General features: G+C 36.3%; 2 protein-coding genes across 12 annotated transcripts in view; both read right to left on the bottom strand.

The window, feature by feature from the left end:
* Positions 1–8,246, bottom strand: part of RBM41 (RNA binding motif protein 41) — a 63,756-nt gene extending 55,510 nt beyond the window's left edge. The window contains exons 1-5 of one of the 5 annotated variants that reach the window (XM_087426737.1): positions 8,189–8,246; positions 6,492–6,608; positions 5,726–5,918; positions 5,234–5,438; positions 3,248–3,319 (exon numbers count right to left, since the gene is read on the bottom strand). In XM_087426737.1, coding sequence (XP_087282863.1) covers positions 3,248–3,319; positions 5,234–5,438; positions 5,726–5,918; positions 6,492–6,608; positions 8,189–8,196 — 595 coding nt within the window. In that variant the 5' untranslated portion in view covers positions 8,197–8,246. Of the gene's footprint in view, positions 1–3,247; positions 3,320–5,233; positions 5,439–5,725; positions 5,919–6,491; positions 6,609–7,875; positions 8,167–8,188 lie in introns of those variants that run through there. The other 4 variants (XM_087426735.1, XM_087426733.1, XM_087426736.1 and 1 more) reach the window with 4 other exon arrangements.
* A 4,402-nt stretch (positions 8,247–12,648) lies between these two features.
* The window catches only part of NUP62CL (nucleoporin 62 C-terminal like), a 105,138-nt gene continuing 97,917 nt past the window's right edge, over positions 12,649–19,869 (bottom strand). For 6 of the 7 annotated variants that reach the window (XM_087426882.1, XM_087426885.1, XM_087426884.1 and 3 more), the window contains one exon: positions 12,649–13,587. In XM_087426882.1, the coding sequence (XP_087283008.1) occupies positions 13,493–13,587 (95 nt within the window). In that variant the 3' untranslated portion in view covers positions 12,649–13,492. The remainder of the gene's footprint in view (positions 13,588–19,869) is intronic. The other variant, XM_087426880.1, reaches the window with a different exon arrangement.

The raw sequence follows: 19,869 nt of genomic DNA, 5'->3' as shown, positions 1-19,869 counted from the left end.
ACAAAACTGTCAGAAGAAAACAAAGGAAAATCTTTTTCATAATCTGGTATTAGACAAAGAGTTCTTACACATGAAAAAAAGCATAATCCATGAAAGAAAAAACTGATAAACTAGATTGCATCAAAAGTTAAAACATTTGCTCTGAGGCAAATATTTGTACAGTGAAAACTACAAAATGGTGCTGAAAGAAATTAAAGACACAAATAAATGCAAAGACATCCTGTGTTCATGGATTGAAGACTTAATATTGTTAAGACGTCAATACTACCCAAAGTGATCTACAGATTCAATGCAATCCCTATCAAAATCCCAATGACAATTTGTGCAGAAATTGAAAAATCCATACCAAAATTCACGTGGTATCTCAAGGCACCCCAAATAGTGAAAACAATCTTCAAAAAGAAGAACAAAGTTAGAGGTCTCATACTTCCTGATTTCAAAACTTACTACAAATCTACAGTAATTAAAGTAGTGTGGCACTGGCATAAAGACATTTATACCAATGGAATAGAATGGATAGCCTAGAAAGAGACTCTCACATTTATGGTCAAATGACTTTCAACAAAGCTGTCAAGACCATTCAGTGGGGGAAAGAATGGTCTTTTCAACAGGTAGTACTGGGAAAATTGTACATCAACATGCAAAAAATTAAGTTTGACCCTTACGTTATACCATATACAAAAATTAACTCAAAATGGACCAAAGACCTAAATGTAAGAGCTAAAACTATAAAACTCTCACAAGATAACATAGGAGAAGGCTTTATGACATTAAATTTGGCAATGATTTATTGGATATGACACTAAAAGCACGGGTAACAAAAGAAAAAACTGACAAATCGGACTTAATCAAAAATAAAAACTTTTGTGCATCAAAGGACATTATTAATAGAGTGAGAAGGTAACTCATGGAATGGGATAAAATATTTGCAAATCATATATCTAATAAGGGATCAATATCCAGAATATATTAAAAAATTCCTACAACTCAACAACAAATAAATAAACAACCCATTTATAAATGGGCAAAAGACTTAAATGGGCATTTCTCCAAAGAAGACATACAAATGGCCAATAAGCACATGAAATGATACTCAACATCATTAGTCATTAGGGAAATGCAAATCAAAACCACAATGAGATACCACTTCACACCATTTAGGATGGCTATTAGAAAAAAGAAAATAAGTGTTGGCAAGGATGCGGAGAAACTGAAATCCCTGCGCATTGCTGGTAGGAATGAACAATGGTGCAGCCTCTACGGAAAACAGTATGGTGGTTCCTCAAAATATTAAACATAGAATTACCATATGATGCAGCAATTCTACTTCTGGGTATATACTCAAAAGAACTGAAAGCAAGGACTCGAACAGATACTTGTACATCCAGGCTCACAGCAGCATTATTCACAATAGCCAAAAGGTAGAAGCAACAAAAGTGTCCACTGACAGATGAGTGGATAAACTAAATGTGATAGATACATACAATGGAATATTATTCAGCCTTAAAAAGGAAGGAAATTCTGACACATACTACAACGTGGATGACTTTGAAGACATTATGCTAAGTGAAATAAGCCAGTCACAAAAGGACAAATACTGTATGATTCCACTTAAATGAGGCACCTACAGTAGTCAAACTCACAGAGAGAGAAAGTAGAATGGTGCTTCCTAGGGGCTGAGGGAAGGGGGGAATGGGGAGTTAGTATTTAATGGGTACAGAGTTTCAGTTTGGGAAGATGAAAAAGTTCTGGAGATGGATGGTGATGATGGTTGCATAACGATGTGACTACACTTAATGCTGCAGAACTGTACACTTAAAAAATGGTTAAAATGGTCAATTTTATGTAAGGTTTATTTTACCACAATAAAAAAAAAGTTTGCTCTGCAAAAGACACTGTTAAGAGAATGAAAAAAACAAGCTATAGACTGGGATAAAATATTTGAAAATCAGATATCCAACCGAGAATTGCATTTAGAATATATAAAGAACTCTCAAAAGTCATCAGGAAGAAAATAAACAACCCAATTAAAACACAGCAAAAGATCTGAATAGACACTTCAGCAATCAGGATATAAGGATGGCACATAAGCATATGAAAAGATGTTCAACATCATTAGCCATTAAGGAAATGCAAATTAAAACTACAATGAGATATCACTTCACAGCTATTGGAATAACTAAAATAAATATCAACAATACCAAATGCTGACAAAGATGTAGAGCAACTAGAACTCTCATACATTGCTGGTGGGAATGCAAAATGGTTGAGCCACTCTGGAAAATGGTTTGGCAGTTTCTTATAAAGTTAAACATACACTTACCATATGACCCCAGTAATCCCACTCCTAGATATTTACCTTAGAGAAATAAAAATTTATGTTCACAAAAAAACCTGTACAAGAATGTTCATATCAGTATTATTCATAATCTCCATAACCTGGAAACAGCCCAAATGCACTTCAATGGGAGAATGGATAAAGAAAGTTTGTAACATCCATACAATGAAACACCATACAATGAAACACCAACTACTGACACACACAACAACTTGGATGAATCTCAAAGGCATTATGCTGAATGAAAGAAGCCACTCTCAAATGATTACATATTGTATGACTGCATTTATATGACATTCTCTAAAAGACAAAACTACAGCGATGGAGAACAGATCAGCGATTGCCAGAGATTATGGGTGAAGTTGGGAGTGACTATCAATGGATAGTATGAGGAAGTTTTAGGGTGATGGAGCTGTTCTCTATCCTGATTGTGGTGGTGGTTATATGAATCTACATAATTTACAACTCACAGTATTGCACGTCAAAAAAAATCAGGCAATTTTATTGCAAGTTCACATAAAAAATCAAATATTAGCTATTATATCATCATCATCATCATCAATAGTTATACTTTAATGATTAATAAAAATATTCAGAATTAGTTGTGAAATAGGATCTAAAAATCATTATGGACATTTTATGTCCACTACAATAACTTAAAGGTATAGAGAAAAAAATCAACAACACTAAATGTACAACTTTTAGTTACGTTACAACGTTTAGTTACGTTACAACTTCTACTAACTCCTCTCGTTAATATTCTATATCAGGATAATATGCTCCCTCTGGATCATTTCCTAAAAACATTGTCATATTCTGAATATGGCATTAAATAAGCACTCAACTTAGAAGTCTGGGACCCTATGATACATTCCTAAATCTAACACTGTAAGAAAACTCTCGACTTGCCTTTTGTGCCTAATTTTATCTTCCTCTTCATTGAGGTCATGTACTTGTCTGCACTTGTCTTTTTGTGGTATGCTGTGAAGGTTTAAAGCAAGGAGTTTCAAAGATAGGAAACAGAACAGATTCATACACCCCCCACCCCCCTCAAATACCAGGTACTACTCTAAGTGATTTACATGTACTACCTCACTTAATCCTCCTAATGACCCTATAGTATATTTACTATTAATATTCTCATTTTACAGATGAAGAAACTGAAGCAAAGAGTAGTAACTTGTCCAACATCTTATACCTAGTATGTGGGGGAGCTGGAATTTTCCCAGCGGTCTGCTTCTAGAGTCCATGTTCTTAATCAGTATGCTACGATGTCTCTCTACAAAAGGCTGTTCACTTGTTCTTTTGCTTCCTTCACCACTGCTCTTTCATGTCTATGGTCTCTCTGTCTCTAACAAATAATTCACACATTCTGGGGATTTTACCTATCATCTAAGCATACACGATTCCCATTTCTACATATCTAGTTCTGACCTTGCCCCTGAGCTTCACTGCTGCATTTCCAACTGCCTCCTCAATATCTGCATTTAATGATCCTGCCATTCTCACAAATTCAACATGTTTAAAATCAAACTCATCATCTTTCCTCAAAATTTCCCCATAAAAGCTTTCTTAATTTAGACAATTGTTAAGTCATGCAGCCTTGAAACATCTGGGTTATCTTTGACACATTCCTCTGCATTAACCCTCCTCCTTCATTCTCAGTCAACAAGTTTTACCAATTCTTCCTTTGTAATGTCTCTTATAACCATACCCACCACTCTTTTCAAATCCACTGTCATCATTCTAGTCCAGATCTTCATGCCTAAATAACTGTAATATCTCCTAAATCATTCTCCCTGCTTCCAGTTCTTCCCCTCTCTCAATCTATTTATTGGCCACCAGATTAATCATTTTCAAATACTGCTTTTATCATGTTACTCTGGGCTCAAAAACGTTTAACCATATCTAAACTAACTAACTAACTCTGTATAGGTCTATACTACTCACCAAATAAAGTTCAAAATTTTTTTAACTACCTTTGTAACCTTGTCTCTCACAACACCCCCAAACACACCACAGTGCTCACACCATCTGCTACAACTGAAATGGCTGTCCCTCTCCCTCCTAAAGAATAGGTAGTATTAAAAGAACATTTAAATCTTACCTCCTCTGAAAGCCTTCTTCAGCCATGCCAATACACAGTGGCCTTTCCTTCCTCTGAACTCCTACAGCACTTAACAACTGTTATCTAGCACTGTTACTAAATGTCATATGTTTCTCTCTCTCTTACCAGACTGTAATTGGCACAAAGGCAGGAACCATTTCTTAAACTTCTGTGTACCTTCCACAGTGCCTAGCAAAACTTATATGTTAAACTAATTCTTTCTAGTTAAGACACATACCATTTATCTATATATTTTGTGCTAATGTATAGTTCAGCTTCAAGACCCTTCACAATCCAGCCTCATCCACCTTTCCAGTGTCATCTCCTATCATTCCCTGCCATGTCCTATACTTCCTGCCACACTGAACTTTTCATTGTTCCCTAGACACACCAGGTCCTTTCACAATGCTGTTCCTATTTACCTACTATCTGTAATGCCCTCTCCCCCTTATTTACGTGACAAATTGCCTGTTCGTCTGTCAAGACTTAGTACAAATGTCAACTCCTGACTCCCCCAACTAGACTCAGATGTTCTATGTTCTGTGCTCCTTCAGCATTTATTCACATCTCTACAATGGCAATTTCCATGGTATACCACAACCTTGTACAGTACATGGTGTACTGTAACTTTGTAGATATCTCTTGCTCTCAAGGGACTATACATTCCTCAAGAGTAGTGATAGTTCATCTTTCCCGTACTCCATTCACTAACTCTTCACAGTTAATGCCCTGATGTTAAATCTTTCTCTCAGTGAAAGAATACATCAAAGTCACTGGCGATCACATACCTTGGTAATAAAGAGCCTTGAGGAAGGAGTGACGATCAGCTCCCTGAAATAATGACTTTTCTATTTCCATTTCTCGTCGGGTCAGCTGTTTACTCTTTGCAAATCTCTGTGGCAGGCAAAGGATGCGCTGACGCTCCGAGATCCTTTCTTCAATATCTTGAAGACGGTTCTGTATTGCTTCAGGAGTTGCCCTCAGTCTTGCCCTCTGAAACCAGAGAAATGAGACGGCATATATCATAGAGGACACACCCTGAAAGTGAAGATCTGATGCCTCAAATAAGAAAGAAGATGATCAGAGCCCAGAAATGATCGTTTACAGACATGTTAGCTAAGAAGTCAAGGAACAGCTTCTCTTTTACCAAGGTCCCTATCCTAGAAACCATAGATTCAGACACAAAGCTCAGTTTTGTGAGAACTAAAAATGAAAAGGTTCTCAGTGCCAAATGAAGAGCTCTCGTTCTTTATTCTCCAGAAAAAAATTGCCCCACTCACCTTTTCACCTGAAACATGGCTCTTCCAGATCAAGATTTCTGTTTCATTGAGCCCTAGTTCCCTGAGAGAAGCAGTCTCCTGGTCCTTCTCATGCAGCGTCTGAAACTGGGACAAAGTCATCGTCCCAGCTGCTTCCTTCCCAAAGGGCTTGTACATAGTACCAGGAGCAAAGCTCTCTTTCTTAGACATGCATCTGCAAAACAAGCAAGAAGAGAGTAAGAAAAATCTTCAAGCTACCGTAATTTACAGAAATGGGGCTCACTACGAAAAGAGGCACAATGAAACTCATTGGCAATTTCTCTCTCATGTCCCACTTCTAGACTGAAGCAGCACTGCAATGATATGGAACCTGTCAATAATCCCTTCTTCCAGGACTAATAAATGACTGAATCAAATATTTATTTATTTATTGAGTACCTACTATACATCAGATACTGTGCTAGGTACTGAGGATTTAACAGTAAAAAAGATGAAAATGGTTTCTGTTTTTGTGGAAGAGAGGCAAGTAAAGAGGCAATGATAATAGTGGGTTAGAAGTGCTATGTATGTTAAGGGAAGACATAGGAAAGGCACTTAGCCCAGACTTAGTGGGATATGGGAGGCATCCTAGAGTAAGAGACACAGAAGCAAAATCCTGCCTAATAAGTATACGTTTGCCAAGAAAAGGGGGGTTGGAGAGGAGTGTTCCATCCAGGCTTTAAGAGGGGTCTGTCACCTGAAGGTGAGGGGCTATGATACTCTACTTGTCTGCAAAATCAATACCTACTCCTCAATGGAGACAGAGGTATCAAGTTGATGCTGAAGGAGGCTTTTCAGCTGCCTCTCCCCTTCTGTTTCCAACTCCTCCAGGACATGCTCATCATTCTTCACACAGCTATTTACCCTGGAGTAGATATAAGAATATATACAGAAAGTAGAAGAGACAGTAAATCTCAAAATATATTCTTTATCTATATTATCTACCATTAGTGACCTCATTTGTTCAAAGATATTTCCCTAACTATGTGTTGCCCTTTATCATTCATTCCACAAACATTTACTAAATACCTACTTACACACAATGCACACCTTCCTTATAAAATAGCCCTTTACTATTGGGGTTAAGATGAGGCCTAGAAGATGTATCTCCCATAATTATAAGCAAGATTCCCATGCTCTAGAAAGACTTAGGCTTATTTTGGGAAACTTTAAAATATCCTTAGGCCCAGGGTTTTAAAAAATTCCTTTTAAGTATCTTAATTTTTATTTATTATCTACAATTCTGAAAGTGCTTGCTACGTTTAAAGTGGCTTTGACTCTCAAAAAGAAATGTTAAGTGAAAAAAAGCAAGCACAAAAAAGTCATACAACATGTGTCCATTTATAAAGAGTTGAAAAATGGATAAAAATAGGAACACTTTGTTTAAGGATAAATTCACATGTAGGAAAACTATTTAAAAAAAAAAAAGCAAGGGAATGATTAGTGCAAAATTCTGGATAGTGGTCCCCTCAGGGGGAAGGGAGGGAGAAGCAATATGGAAGGGGCACACAGGGGACTTCTATTATTATTCTTTAAACTGTATATATACATTATTTTCATGTATGAGATATATCATAATAAACATTTTTAAGTCATTTTGAGGCAGGAAAAATCAGAAACGGTTTTTTTAAAAGATGCAGAAACTGACAGTGCAGGAGAGCATAATATCAGTAAGAATTTTAAATGCTCCGCCCTATTCCACAGTGATTATTCTACTTGCAGAGTGAATACAAAACTAATTTAATGAGGTTCCTTTAAAAAGGCCTTGCGTTACTGTCAGTAATTGTAAAGGTCAGGCTTTCAACAATGACCAGCCAAGTTAAAGCTATTTCCTGCAGAACCAGTAGGGGGAACTGCTCGGAGCAGTGCGTTTCTGTTCCTGTAATACATCGAACCGGCTTTGTACTTGCCTGCTAAATTTGTAGAAACAAAGTACCACTTGCTTACTTTAAGACCTGAAAGCGCTACATGCTCTCCGGGCTCGAGCAAGTCTTCTTTAGTACACAAACACTGCAAATAGATGCGCCCACCCTGAGCCCCTTTCTGAGGGTGAGGTCGAGGTAGGGCGGGACAAGGCGGAGCTGGTCTGGGTTTCTCCGGCGCTGGGCATCAGTTAGCCAAGACCCTTTTACCTGGGTGGGTCCGTCTGAAACGGGAAGAAGCCACAGCATCCGTCCAGCTCCTGGGGCCGGCGCCGTGGCCTAGATACCTGTGCCGGGAGGGCATTCCTACGGGAACCGGCAGCGGCGGCGGCCCTTCCGGAACTTGACCCTGCAGGCCTGTCTTGCCTGCCTCTCCTCCTCCCTCCTCCTTTGTCTTCCCGTTCACACGAAACCGCATCCCGAGAACGTGACATACCCCAAACACAAAGTAATAAAAGCCATTTTAAAAGTTAAAAGGTGGAACAGAGCTCCCTTCGCCGCCTTCTCTCAGACAAGCCCTTACCTCTTCATGTTTCCACAGGCCCCTATCTCTAACTTGGGTAAATAGGCCGCGGACTTCAAGTCCCAGAACTCTGCGCGGCAGACTCTAAGGGGATTGTGGTAGAGTGCGAGGCTCTGGGAATTGTAGTAGGGCAGCGCTCAAGAAACGAAAAGAGAAAGTACGTATTGAGTAACCGGTATGTTGTAAATTGTTCAAGTATTTTCTCTTGAATTTCTCGTAGAGGTTACAGGCAAAATATCCAGCTCGTAAACTTAGATGACTTCTTTACTCTCTCATTCAATATCACCAAATCCTGGCTCTTCTAATTTCTCTGGAATGTGTCCCTATCAACCTTGCTTCTGCTTTCAAGGACTTATTATTCGGCCTATGTGATGTTTCCAATCGAGCCTCTGGGCCGTCCTCCGCAGTGTAGGCAGAGTGATCAGACAAGTTTGACCACATCACTTGCACTGATGGTTCTCCTCTATCTGTAACAGAGGCTTATAAGACATTGTACTTCCTATCCTGAGAATCAGAAATCCATATGTATTCAGGTCCTGACTATAAAATAACTGACCTGCACTCCTGAAAACTCATCAAAAACATGGAAAGTCTGAGAATCTGTCACAGTCAAAGGAACTAAAGGAGACAATGACTAATGTCATGCAGTATCCTGGATGGGATCCTGGAACAGAGAAAGGGCCCTAGGTAAAAACTAAGGAAATATGAATAAATTATGCACTTTCATTAATAATAAGGTTCATTAGTTATGGCAAATATACCAGAGCTATGTAAGATGTTAACGCTAAAGGAAACTGAGTGAAGATATATAGAAGTCTGTTCTATGCAACTTTTCTGGAAGTCTGAAACTGTTCTAAAAAATAAAGTTTATTTTTTAAAAGTACACTAAAATAACATTTTTCACCTACCAGATTGGTAAAGATCCAAAAGTTTGAGAACATGCTTGTTTTGTTGAGATTGTGGCAAAATAGGCACTTTCAATACATTGCTGGTAGGAACAAAAATTGGTAGAGCCTCTACCGAAGGGAACTTGAGGATACAATTGAGATAAATGCACATTCCCTTTAGAGCAGCAATTCATTGTCTATGAATAGTATCCTCAAGTATGTATGTGTACATATATATGTGTATGTGTACATATATATATACACACATATATATATACACATCATATATAAAACTATTCACTGCAACATTGTTTATAACAAAATATTGGAAACAAATGCCCATGAATATGATATAGCCATTCAGTGGAAAACTATGCAGCAGTCCCAACGATGACAAAGTTCTCTATGGACTGCTAGTGAACAATCTCTAAAATATATTTAGTGCAATAGCAAGGTGCAGAACAATGTATATAGCATGCTTCCATTTGAGTATAAAACAAGGAATATATGTATGTGTGTGCTTGTATATGCATAAAATACCTCTGGGAAAACATACAAACAAGTAGTAAGTGAATGCCTCCAGGTAGGGGAACCGAATAGTGAGGGACAAGGGTGGGAAAAACTCTTCACTGTATATCTTTTTGTACCCTTTGAATTTTGAACCACATAATTATATTACCCAGTCAATAATATTTTTTATTAAAGAGAACCCTTCTTATATCACAAATAGCCAAAGAAGAAAAAGAGCATGGGTTTGGGGGCCAGACTGCTTGGATTTCTCCGTGCCCAGAGTTATTGACAATTTAACATAGTAGGCAATCTGGACTTGAACTTAACGCTTTTCAAGTTACGAGACTATGTGAGTTTCAATGAGTTTCTTTAACTGGTCTAGGCCAGTTTTCTCATGTGTAAAATGGGGATAATACCTTAGAATAGGGTGATTGTAAAGTACTATACAAAAGTATGGTTTCAAAGTCACTTGCTAGGTTGGTCATCTATGAGCAAATATTCCAAGGTTATCCAGTATGCTCAGATTTATTCAAACTGTCTGTATTGCCATGCTCAAGTTAGAGGATAAGACCAAAGAGCAGCTACTTGAAGACATTGTACTTCTTATCCTGAGAACTTGTAACAGATTGGAAATGTCACGGAAAGTATTAGAGTTATTCAAAACCAGTCATATACAAATGACTGCTGTTGAAGCACACAGGTGAATGAATACAGATATAACCTGCACCAATTTGTGGCTTTGGCACGGAACATGGACAGAATGTAAGCATAAACAAAGCGTGGGTCATATCATAGCCTGCACCAGGTAAATCCTATATGGTGGTGGGGCTGAATTCTGCTGCTCAACCAAACTGTCCAATTGACACATTGATCTATAAGGGAATGGAAAAATACACCAAGGTTGCTAGTGTGTTTGTCCCGTGGGAAGGCAGCAAAGGGTGGAACAAATACTACACTGACCACCACACCAGACTTGTATACAACTTCTAATATAACATGCACCCTATTGATACTGAAGTGATACACACTACATTACAAATCCACTAGGTGGGATGAGTGAAGAATGAATAGCTAAAAAGACATACATAGAGTGGAATTGCAAATAGAAAGCAAGGTCATAAGGAAGTACTCTATGTGTATAACTGTAGCCAGTCCGAGTGGTAGGTACCAAGGGACAAACATTCAGAAAATTGCACTAGAAGGAAAACCAGCCTATTTCTAGCTCTGCCAAACTTATTAACTGTGGAATAATAGCTATTGCATTTCCCACAGCATCCCTCTCCCTGCTTTGAAAGGATATCAGACAGTGAATAAAAAGCTTTGAGATTTCTAGATGTTATTCCTGGGCACAGAGATCTTACCATGAGGTAATTTCACAATTTCAACCCTAAAAGAATTTATGACAAACTGAAAAATATGTCTGATTTGTCTAACAATTTAACAAGGTTAGTTTAATTAAGCCAGAAGTTCCTCCTTAACATAGACGTATTTTCAGAGTTTGTCCTTTTTAGGTGCTTTGTTCACAGCACACTTCTGATGACTACATTATGAAGCAATTATAATTTCCAGATATGAAGAAGATGCTAAAAACAAAAATCTTCTCTTGAAGAGGGATAGCATCACTCATCAAATATTAAGAGAAAACAACTGTGCATGTCTTTCAAATTCCCCAGATGAGATGGTATAAATGCTGTTATAGAGAGAATAAATATAGCATCTTTTTCAAAGGACAAAAAAAGTAGATAAGCACCAGCAAAGTGTCAACACGATAAATTTAAGAATTCTCCTTCAGCTGGGCCGGCTCCGTGGCTTGGCGGTTAAGTGCGCGCGCTCTGATGCTGGCGGCCCGGGTTCGGATCCCGGGAGCGCCCCGGGGCACCACTTCTCCGTCCAACGTGAGGCCGAGTCCCACGTACAGCAACTAGAAGGATGTGAACCTATGACATACAACTATCTACTGGGGCTTTGGGGGGAAAAAACTGAATAAATAAATAAAATCTTTAAAAAAAAAGAATTCTCCTTCAGCTAATATCTTAGCTGGTCTTTAACAATGGTTAGGAGGGGCTCAAGACTCTAGTACCTAACATAAAATTTGCCTTAAAATTACTGGGAAAAACAGGTTATTTCTGATCTTTTAATTAATATTTGTTCAACGATGTCATGTCTTTTAGACACATGTTAGAACTAAAGTCAGAAGGAACCTGAGAGATGATTTAGTCCAAGGCTCCAGATTCCAGACAGTACATTGAGATCTACTAGTAAATCTTACAGTGTTACTGTATTGATCTGGAAGCCACTTGCCATCCAGTGGCCTCTTCTATATCCTGGAAAAAACACTAGAACTCCCAGTGAAAAGTCAATAGGAGTATAGTATCCTCCTCTTTCTTTATTTTACTGAGGAACTTTACAGTAAGCATTTACTGGTAGTGAAAGGAAATCGCAAAACTTCAGAGAAATGAAAACTAGTTTCTTTCAGTTGGGAAAAACTTAATATGGTCTCATTCATATTATAGACAAAAGATAATGCCCAAAATGGAATTATTTCTCCAGTTAATTAGGCAGGGACAAGACTAAATCCAGTGTTTCCTCCAATACAATACATTCTCTTTACAGAACATGGAAATTAACTTATGCACAGGCTACTTTACAAGAGTTGAATCTTCAAAAACAATAGGGAAAATGTCTTTATCTAGGGTATAATACTAATAACACTAGACTCAAAAATTAGAGATTATTCAAGATTATACTCAAAAGCTGTTTTCCTACAGAAATCATCCACAAAATTAAATGGTGTCTGGATTATTTTCATATTCTATAATTTTGAGTGGTAAGAAAAACTCACCTGATAAGAAGCTGCTACTTTGAGAAGTTGGGATAGGAAAAAAAAAAGAGGCAATGTAAGTTCTGATATTTAGTTTACTCATAAGGTGATGAAAATCACTAATACTCATTTCAAAAATATTTTCTTCCCGTAATATATACCCCCTCAGGATGGTCACGTGCAGTCAGTACAAAAAAAATTCAGCTGAGTAATTACAGGAAATTAAACTCTAGTCACTCAAAAACTTTTAAGTAGTTTATTTTGGTATGATACTTTTATTTTTTAGAACATTACCTTTATTTATGACTTAGGTGAAACATGAAACACAAGAGATCAGACTATTCCCAAGCTAAGAACAAAGCTTTTTCTTAAAAAAAAAACAAACAATTACACAAAAACCAACAACTAGAAATCATATGCTAAAACCAAGTAAAACACGAGGATACCTGTACATCAAAAATAAACAAACTGCCTGAACCTTGCCCTTTTAAAAACAACCTAATTCAAGTCCCAAATCCACCCTAACTTTTCCTCCCTTTGAATTTCTATAGCACACTTTTGGTAATTGATAACACACTTCCTTTTATTGGCTATATTGTTTTTATACAGATAGGCATTAATTATATCTCAAACTAGACAGTAATTTCCTTTGAGGAGAGAGACTTCATAGTATCTAGCACTATACAGTGTACATTAAATGTCAACAGGCACCCAGTAAAGACTGGTTGGCATTTATTTTTTGGCAAACATTTCTCTATGATCTGGCTGGAGTTAGAAGGACGATGTGTGCTCGTGGCAAGATATGGAATCTAGGAGAATAAGATACAAATTACACACACAGAGTCAAGATCTAATAGGTTACTGCCTAGACAAAAGGGCTAATATAGTTTTGATTTGCTAATACTAAAAACCAAACTACAGTATAATTCTCAACAGCGCAATATTTAAATGGAAAAAAAAGCCAAATACACGCACATTTTATTGCAACCAAAGATTAATTAGTAATTGTAAATACTACTCTATTTAACATCATCAAAATTTGTAGTTAATGTATATCCCAAAACAACATGCTGAAGATATGGTCATTCAACGAAAAGCAATCCTGATATTGCGTTCCTGCTCCGTGCGACGACAATCCTCAAAAACCTGTGTTACCTCTTCTACCCTTCTTTGAAGGATGTCTGTAGGTGGAAAAGTCAGGCATCATTAATCTCAGGTCAAAATATTTGACCATATTAATCTCAGGAACATAATAACTTACATTTTCCCTTCAACATATGATTCATAAAACTTTACATATTGATTTTAATAGCTTTACGTATAGAAAATTCAGAAGAAAAAAAACATTCATCTATCTGCTTGGAAACTATAAAAACAGTGGACAAGACTGTTCTTGATTTGCTCTCCCTAGCTTTTAGACAAATAACAGTCTACTTGACATTTATGTTTTGTTCAAGAGAAGTGTTAAGCGCTTTTTACTCATTACAGCCTAAAAGTGACATACAAGTTGGTCATTAAATTGGTAGGTTTTTGCTGCCTATAAGCAAATTAGTACACTGGCTGTATTCACATTTCTGTTCCTTTCTAACGATTTATTTAACTTGGTGGTCCTTAAATTTGCTCAGGGGCAGAGCAACACAAAGTACCATTAATTTTGCCATATAAAAGAGTAACTTTCTGTAGTAAAAATAAACTGTTGAAGTAAGCATGATAATCTGAGTTTTTCTATTAATGTGCACAAATAAACTTAGTCATTTGTATTAGTGTTCGTTAATGCTCGCTAGTCGATAAACAATAACTGGTGTGAAAGATTTAAGAAAAACTTTACAAGGGAAAAACTAAAAATTTGAAACAATATACTTTAATTTTCTTCAGCCAACTGGAAAAGCCCCAATGTTATTCAGTTTTTAAAGTATAATACCTCATCCTCTCTTATGACACATAGGCATTCTGCAAGATCACACCTTAAGAACAAGTGATTTAAATGATGGTTGCCTACCGAAAGGCTAGAAAAACAGTGTACATTGAGTCTGGCAAAATACATCTCCTTTTTGCTGTAATAACTAACTGCAAGGTTCAATTTTTCCCCCTAAACACCATTTTTCAATGTGATAGAAGCACAAACGAGCACTACAACAAACTATTAACTTGAGGCCAGAAGTGTCAACATAAGCACAATCTACTTAATTTGCTGATTGATATATATTAAATGCAAAGGAGTACATTTATAAAAATTTTAAAAATCAATGAAATGTCAAGAAACAAAAGTCAGCATTATTAAGAGAACCTTACTATAAACATTTTGTTGTGTCTTCAAATTGAATTCTCAGGACTATTTCTGTATTAAATTTTTTAGGAGTTTCATCCTTTAAGGGCAAAAACTGCACCAAGGCACTTAACTGCCCAGAGTTCTGGTCCCATGATATGCATCAGTGATTGGTTCCTGCAGGCCTGTTAAATTACATATCATGCTAGAAGTAAAATGCTAGTGATAGTCAAAATTTTGGGGGAAATACACCATACACATTTTGACATTATTAAAAAATAATTGTACTGAACAATATGAAAATAAAATTAAGAAAACAATTCCATTCACAATAGCATCAAAAAGAATTAAAACTCTTAAGAATAAACTTACCAAATGAAGTATAAGACCTGGACATTGAAAACTACAAAACATTGCTACAAGAAACTAAAGAAAATCTAAAACAATGAAGAGATATTCCATATTCATGGATTGAAAGACTCAATAGTGTTAAGATGGCAATTCTCCACAAATTGATCTACAAACTCAATGTAATCCCTATGAAAATTCCAGCAAGCTGTTTTTGTAGAAATAGACCAGCTTTAAAATTTACATGGAAAGGCAAAGGACCCAGAATAGCCAAAACAATCCTGAAAAAGAATAAATTGCAAGAATCACACTACCCAATTTTAAAACTTACTATAAAGCTACAGTAATTGAGAGTGTGGTATTGGCATAGGATAGCCATAGAAATCAATGGAACAGAAAGAAAGTCCAGAAATAAAACCTTATATTTATGGTCAATTCATTTTTGACAAAGGTGCCAAGGCAATTTGGTGAGAGAAAGCATATTTTCAACAAATGGTACAGAGACAACTGGATATCTCCATACAAATGAAGTTGAACTCCTACCTCTAAGTATGCACAAAAATCAACTCAAGGTAGATTATTGACCTAAATGTAAGAGCTAAAACTATATTTGGAAAATAAAACACAAATGTCAATCAAGTGATGAATGGATAAACAAAACATGGTATGTCTATACACTGGAATACTACACAGCAATAAAAAGAAATGAAGTACTGATACATGTTACAACATAGAGGAACCTTGAAAACATTAAGACAGACACAAAAGGCCACGTATACTATGATTCCATTTATATAAACTCCAGAAAGGCAAATCTATAAAGACAAAAAGTAGATTAGGGATTGCCTGGAATTTGGAGTAGGAATGAAGATTAACCACAAACAAGCATGAGGGAACTTTCTGGGGTAATGGAAATGTTCCAAAACTGGATTGTGTGATGTTTGCACAATTCAGTAGCTTTAGTTAAACAGCTATTGGTTAAGATGGTATATTTGTGTGTTTAAAATATTTCTTAAAAATGACTTCCCCCAAAAGATTCTTGTAAAATTGCTTCCAGCCAGCCCCATTCTGTTTAGGAGATAGATTTTCTCTTCACCTTAGCCTACTTGTAAATATTTTAGGTGAAGATTAAAAGATTCTTACAGAAAGTTATGAAAATAAGCAATTTGGTCATTACACCCGGACACAGCTTTACTGTACTTATTTTTATTTTAAGTTATATATATAAATATTATTAGATAATATTAAATTCACTGTCAAAGGAAACAATGTACTCTCATAAACAGTGCTATAGTATCTCTCATTCTCCTAGGAAAAAAATTGGGGTAGTAGAAGAAAAAAATATCTGGATATAAAATGGTCAGAAGATACAAATAGGCAACTTAGAAAATGAAATACAAATTATTTACAAACATTTTTAAAATACTCAACTTCATTACTAACCAGAGACAGCAAATTAAACAAGGGAAATATTTTCATCTATAAATTTTAGCAAGGAATGATAATGATTATGGTGGTGGTAGTGATGATGATTATAGAAGTAGTAGTAATGGAAGGAGTGCAGAAAAATGTGTACCCTAATGAATTGGTGGTGAAAATATAAATTAGTACAACTTACTTGGAAGGAACTATAAATCAAAAGCCTTTAAAACAGACATTACTCCTAATTCAGCATTTTAACTTCTAAGAATTTTATCTATGTCCAAAACCATGGATGTACCCTAAAATTTAGCTACATATAGGTTCACTGCAGCACAATTTAAAATAGCAAAAAGTTGGAAACATTAACCAATACAAAACAATGGGGTACCAGTTAAATAAACTATAATATAACCATACAATGAAAAATTTAGCAGCCATTAAAATGTAGAGTTTTGAATAACATGGAGAGATATTTGTGTACACATTTCTGTTAGCTTTGTATCTCTTTTTCCATCAAAAGCCGAGTACAGTGTGCTGTGTACATGTCAGGAAACAAATAAATTAAAAACACATACTGGCCCTCAAGTTCACGTCAGACATTGTGAACTTCTGAAGATACAGAAATAACTAAGACATAATCTCTATCATTAAGGAGCTCAAATTCCACTAAGACATGTAAATGAGACAGACGTGTAAATAAATAACTGCAATATTGGATGATAAATGCTGACAATATCATATGTAGAACAAGCTATGAGAATGATGAGTCAAGAAGGTTTCATAGAAGAGATGGCCTGACGTGGGAGCAGCTACCAGGCAGAGAATGATGGGGTGGGGCACACCACGTAGAATCAACTGAATAACCAAAAATATGGAGAAGGAAAGAACATTGGGTGTTAGCAAAACCATAAATACTTCTTAAAAAGTAATGCTGCAAACAAGAGACGAGGCTGGAGACGAGGCTGGAGAAGCAGGTAAGGGTTAGATTATACAGGGTACTTTGTACATTATGCAGAGAAACAACCTATCATTGGGCAATGGGAACTACTGATGGGCTTTAATGAAGAGATGATTAGAACAGAGTATCATTATATCAAGATCACTCTGGCAGTAGTGTAAAAATGAATTGGAATAGGGTAAAAGACTGGGGAAAGGAGACCAGCAGGGTCTCTAGCTAAAGATTTAAACACATGCATTTACCGCTGCTCCATTCCAAAACACCTGTGAAATAGCAGTGGGGAGTTTTGTGTTTTTTTTGTTTTATAGATTTTATTTATTTATTTTTTCCCCCCAAAGCCCCAGTAGATAGTTGTGTGTCATAGCTGCACATCCTTCTAGTTGCTGTATGTGGGACGCGGCCTCAGCATGGCCGGAGAAGCAGCGCGCCGGTGGGAGCCCGGGATCCGAACCCGGGTCGCCAGCAGTGGAGCGCGCTCACTCAACCACCAAGCCACGGGGCCGGCCCTTTTTTTGTTTTAAAGAAGAAAAAGAAAAGCATAAGAACAAAGACAACAAGGCAGGAGACAAGAACAAAACTTTGAAAATTGTAACTAAAACGCTAGAAAGGATTTGGGATTAGCAGAACTAGGTAATTCAAAGTGGTATTGAAAGTAGGAATATAAATGATTAAGAAGCAGACCACTCTTTTCCTCCACATCCTATATCTGGGTGATTCTCCCTATTCAAGATCAGCAGAAGGCTTTTCTTTGGAGACGGTAAACCAGATGAACTCTAGATTGGAGACACCAGGCAGAGCTGAGGGCAAGGAATCTGTACAAAAAATGGAAATTAAGTGAAAGTTTGCAAGGGATTAAGTAAAAGTCTACAAACTGAACATTGAGCCCCTAGTCCCTTCTCTAACAACTCTGAGAACACTGGCTTACCACTAGGCTTATTAATCTCCAGGGAAGAGTTGGAAGATTCTATTCTGGAGAATATGACCAATTAAAGAGAAAAGTCCTAAAGGTAATGGTTGGACACCCCCCAATGAAAAAGTCTTGCCAAATTATCTCATAGTAAGTTAGCAAGGCCCACCTACAATTTAGTGTCTCATTCTTGAATATAAATGTACAATCAAGGATCACCAGACATTTGAGGAAAGCCTCTAACATAAGAAAGACGAAAACAAAACAGAAAGATAAAGAAAGCTGAAAGAAACAATCCAGGAAGAATAAAACATTTTTAAAAAATCATTAATATCCTTAGAGAGAAGATATTGAACCCATGAAATCCAAGAACTAGACGCTATTTAAAATACATAACCATAAAACCACACAAAAAGCTCTTGCAAAATAAAAATTTTGGCAGAAGGCAAAGATCAATAGAGGATTGGAATAAAAAGTTGAGTACATATTTGAGGAAATTTACCAAAAATATGAAGAAAAAATAGGAGAGAAAATAAATTTAGATCAGTCTAGGACATCAGACATTAGAATAAGAGGCTTTCTAAAACATAGGGAAGGAAATTAGCAGAAACCTAATTCAAGAAAATGTCCCCAAACTGAAATAAATATGTTTCTTGATTGGAAGGACTCACCAAATACCAGCTCAGTGGATGAAACAGAACCACACCAAAGCAATCATCTGAAATTTCTGTATTGGGGGGAAAATTCTGAAAACTTCCATAGAAGAAATAAAACATAAAAATGAAGAGGTCACACAAAGGTTCAGGAATCAGAATGGCCCTCAAAGCTAGAAGACAATGGAACAAAATCTTTAAAAGTTTAAAAGAAAAGTTTTTCCAAGCCAGAATTTGATAACCACTATTATCAATTAAGTGTGAGGACAGAATAAAGACCTTTTTAGACATGCAAGATCTCAAAAATTACTTCCCATGCACTCTCTCAGGAAGCTGATAGAATAAGTGTTATATCAAAACAAGGGAAAAAACCAAGAAACAGAAAGTATAAGTAAGAGCTACAAAACAGGAAAGTCAACATAGAAAGAAATAGATGGAACACAAGATTCCTGTAGAAGGGAGAACCTAGCTCAGTGTCAGACCAAGAGAGCAACAATCCAGATGGCAGATTAGAGATTAGAAAGCTCTGAGAGAAATGAATCCCAGAAGGTGAAATTGATAGATTCAAAGTAAAAGCAGGGTATTAGAGAATGAAGTACTAGTAAGTACGTAGAAAACTAAGCAAATGATGAAATAAATTCAAAGGAAAACAAAAACTAGTAAAAAAAAAAAAAAGAAGACATAATATAGTATGTGACATGGCCAGGCTGTGAATAACCTTTATGCAATCATAATTCAAATAATAAACACTGATCCATGTGTAATTTATGATATAGCTATATTGGGAAGATGAGAGAAAAGTCTGCTTTAATGCATATATATATTTATATATATATAATATGTATATATATATGGGGTGGTATATATATTACATATATTACAACCATGTATGCATGCAATATACAAAAT

The sequence above is a fragment of the Ceratotherium simum genome, chromosome X, assembly GCF_057802395.1.
Source record: "Ceratotherium simum simum isolate JZ-2026a chromosome X, ASM5780239v1, whole genome shotgun sequence".
Classification (NCBI taxonomy): Eukaryota; Metazoa; Chordata; class Mammalia; order Perissodactyla; family Rhinocerotidae; genus Ceratotherium; species Ceratotherium simum.
This window is presented reverse-complemented; position numbering and strand designations above follow the sequence as displayed.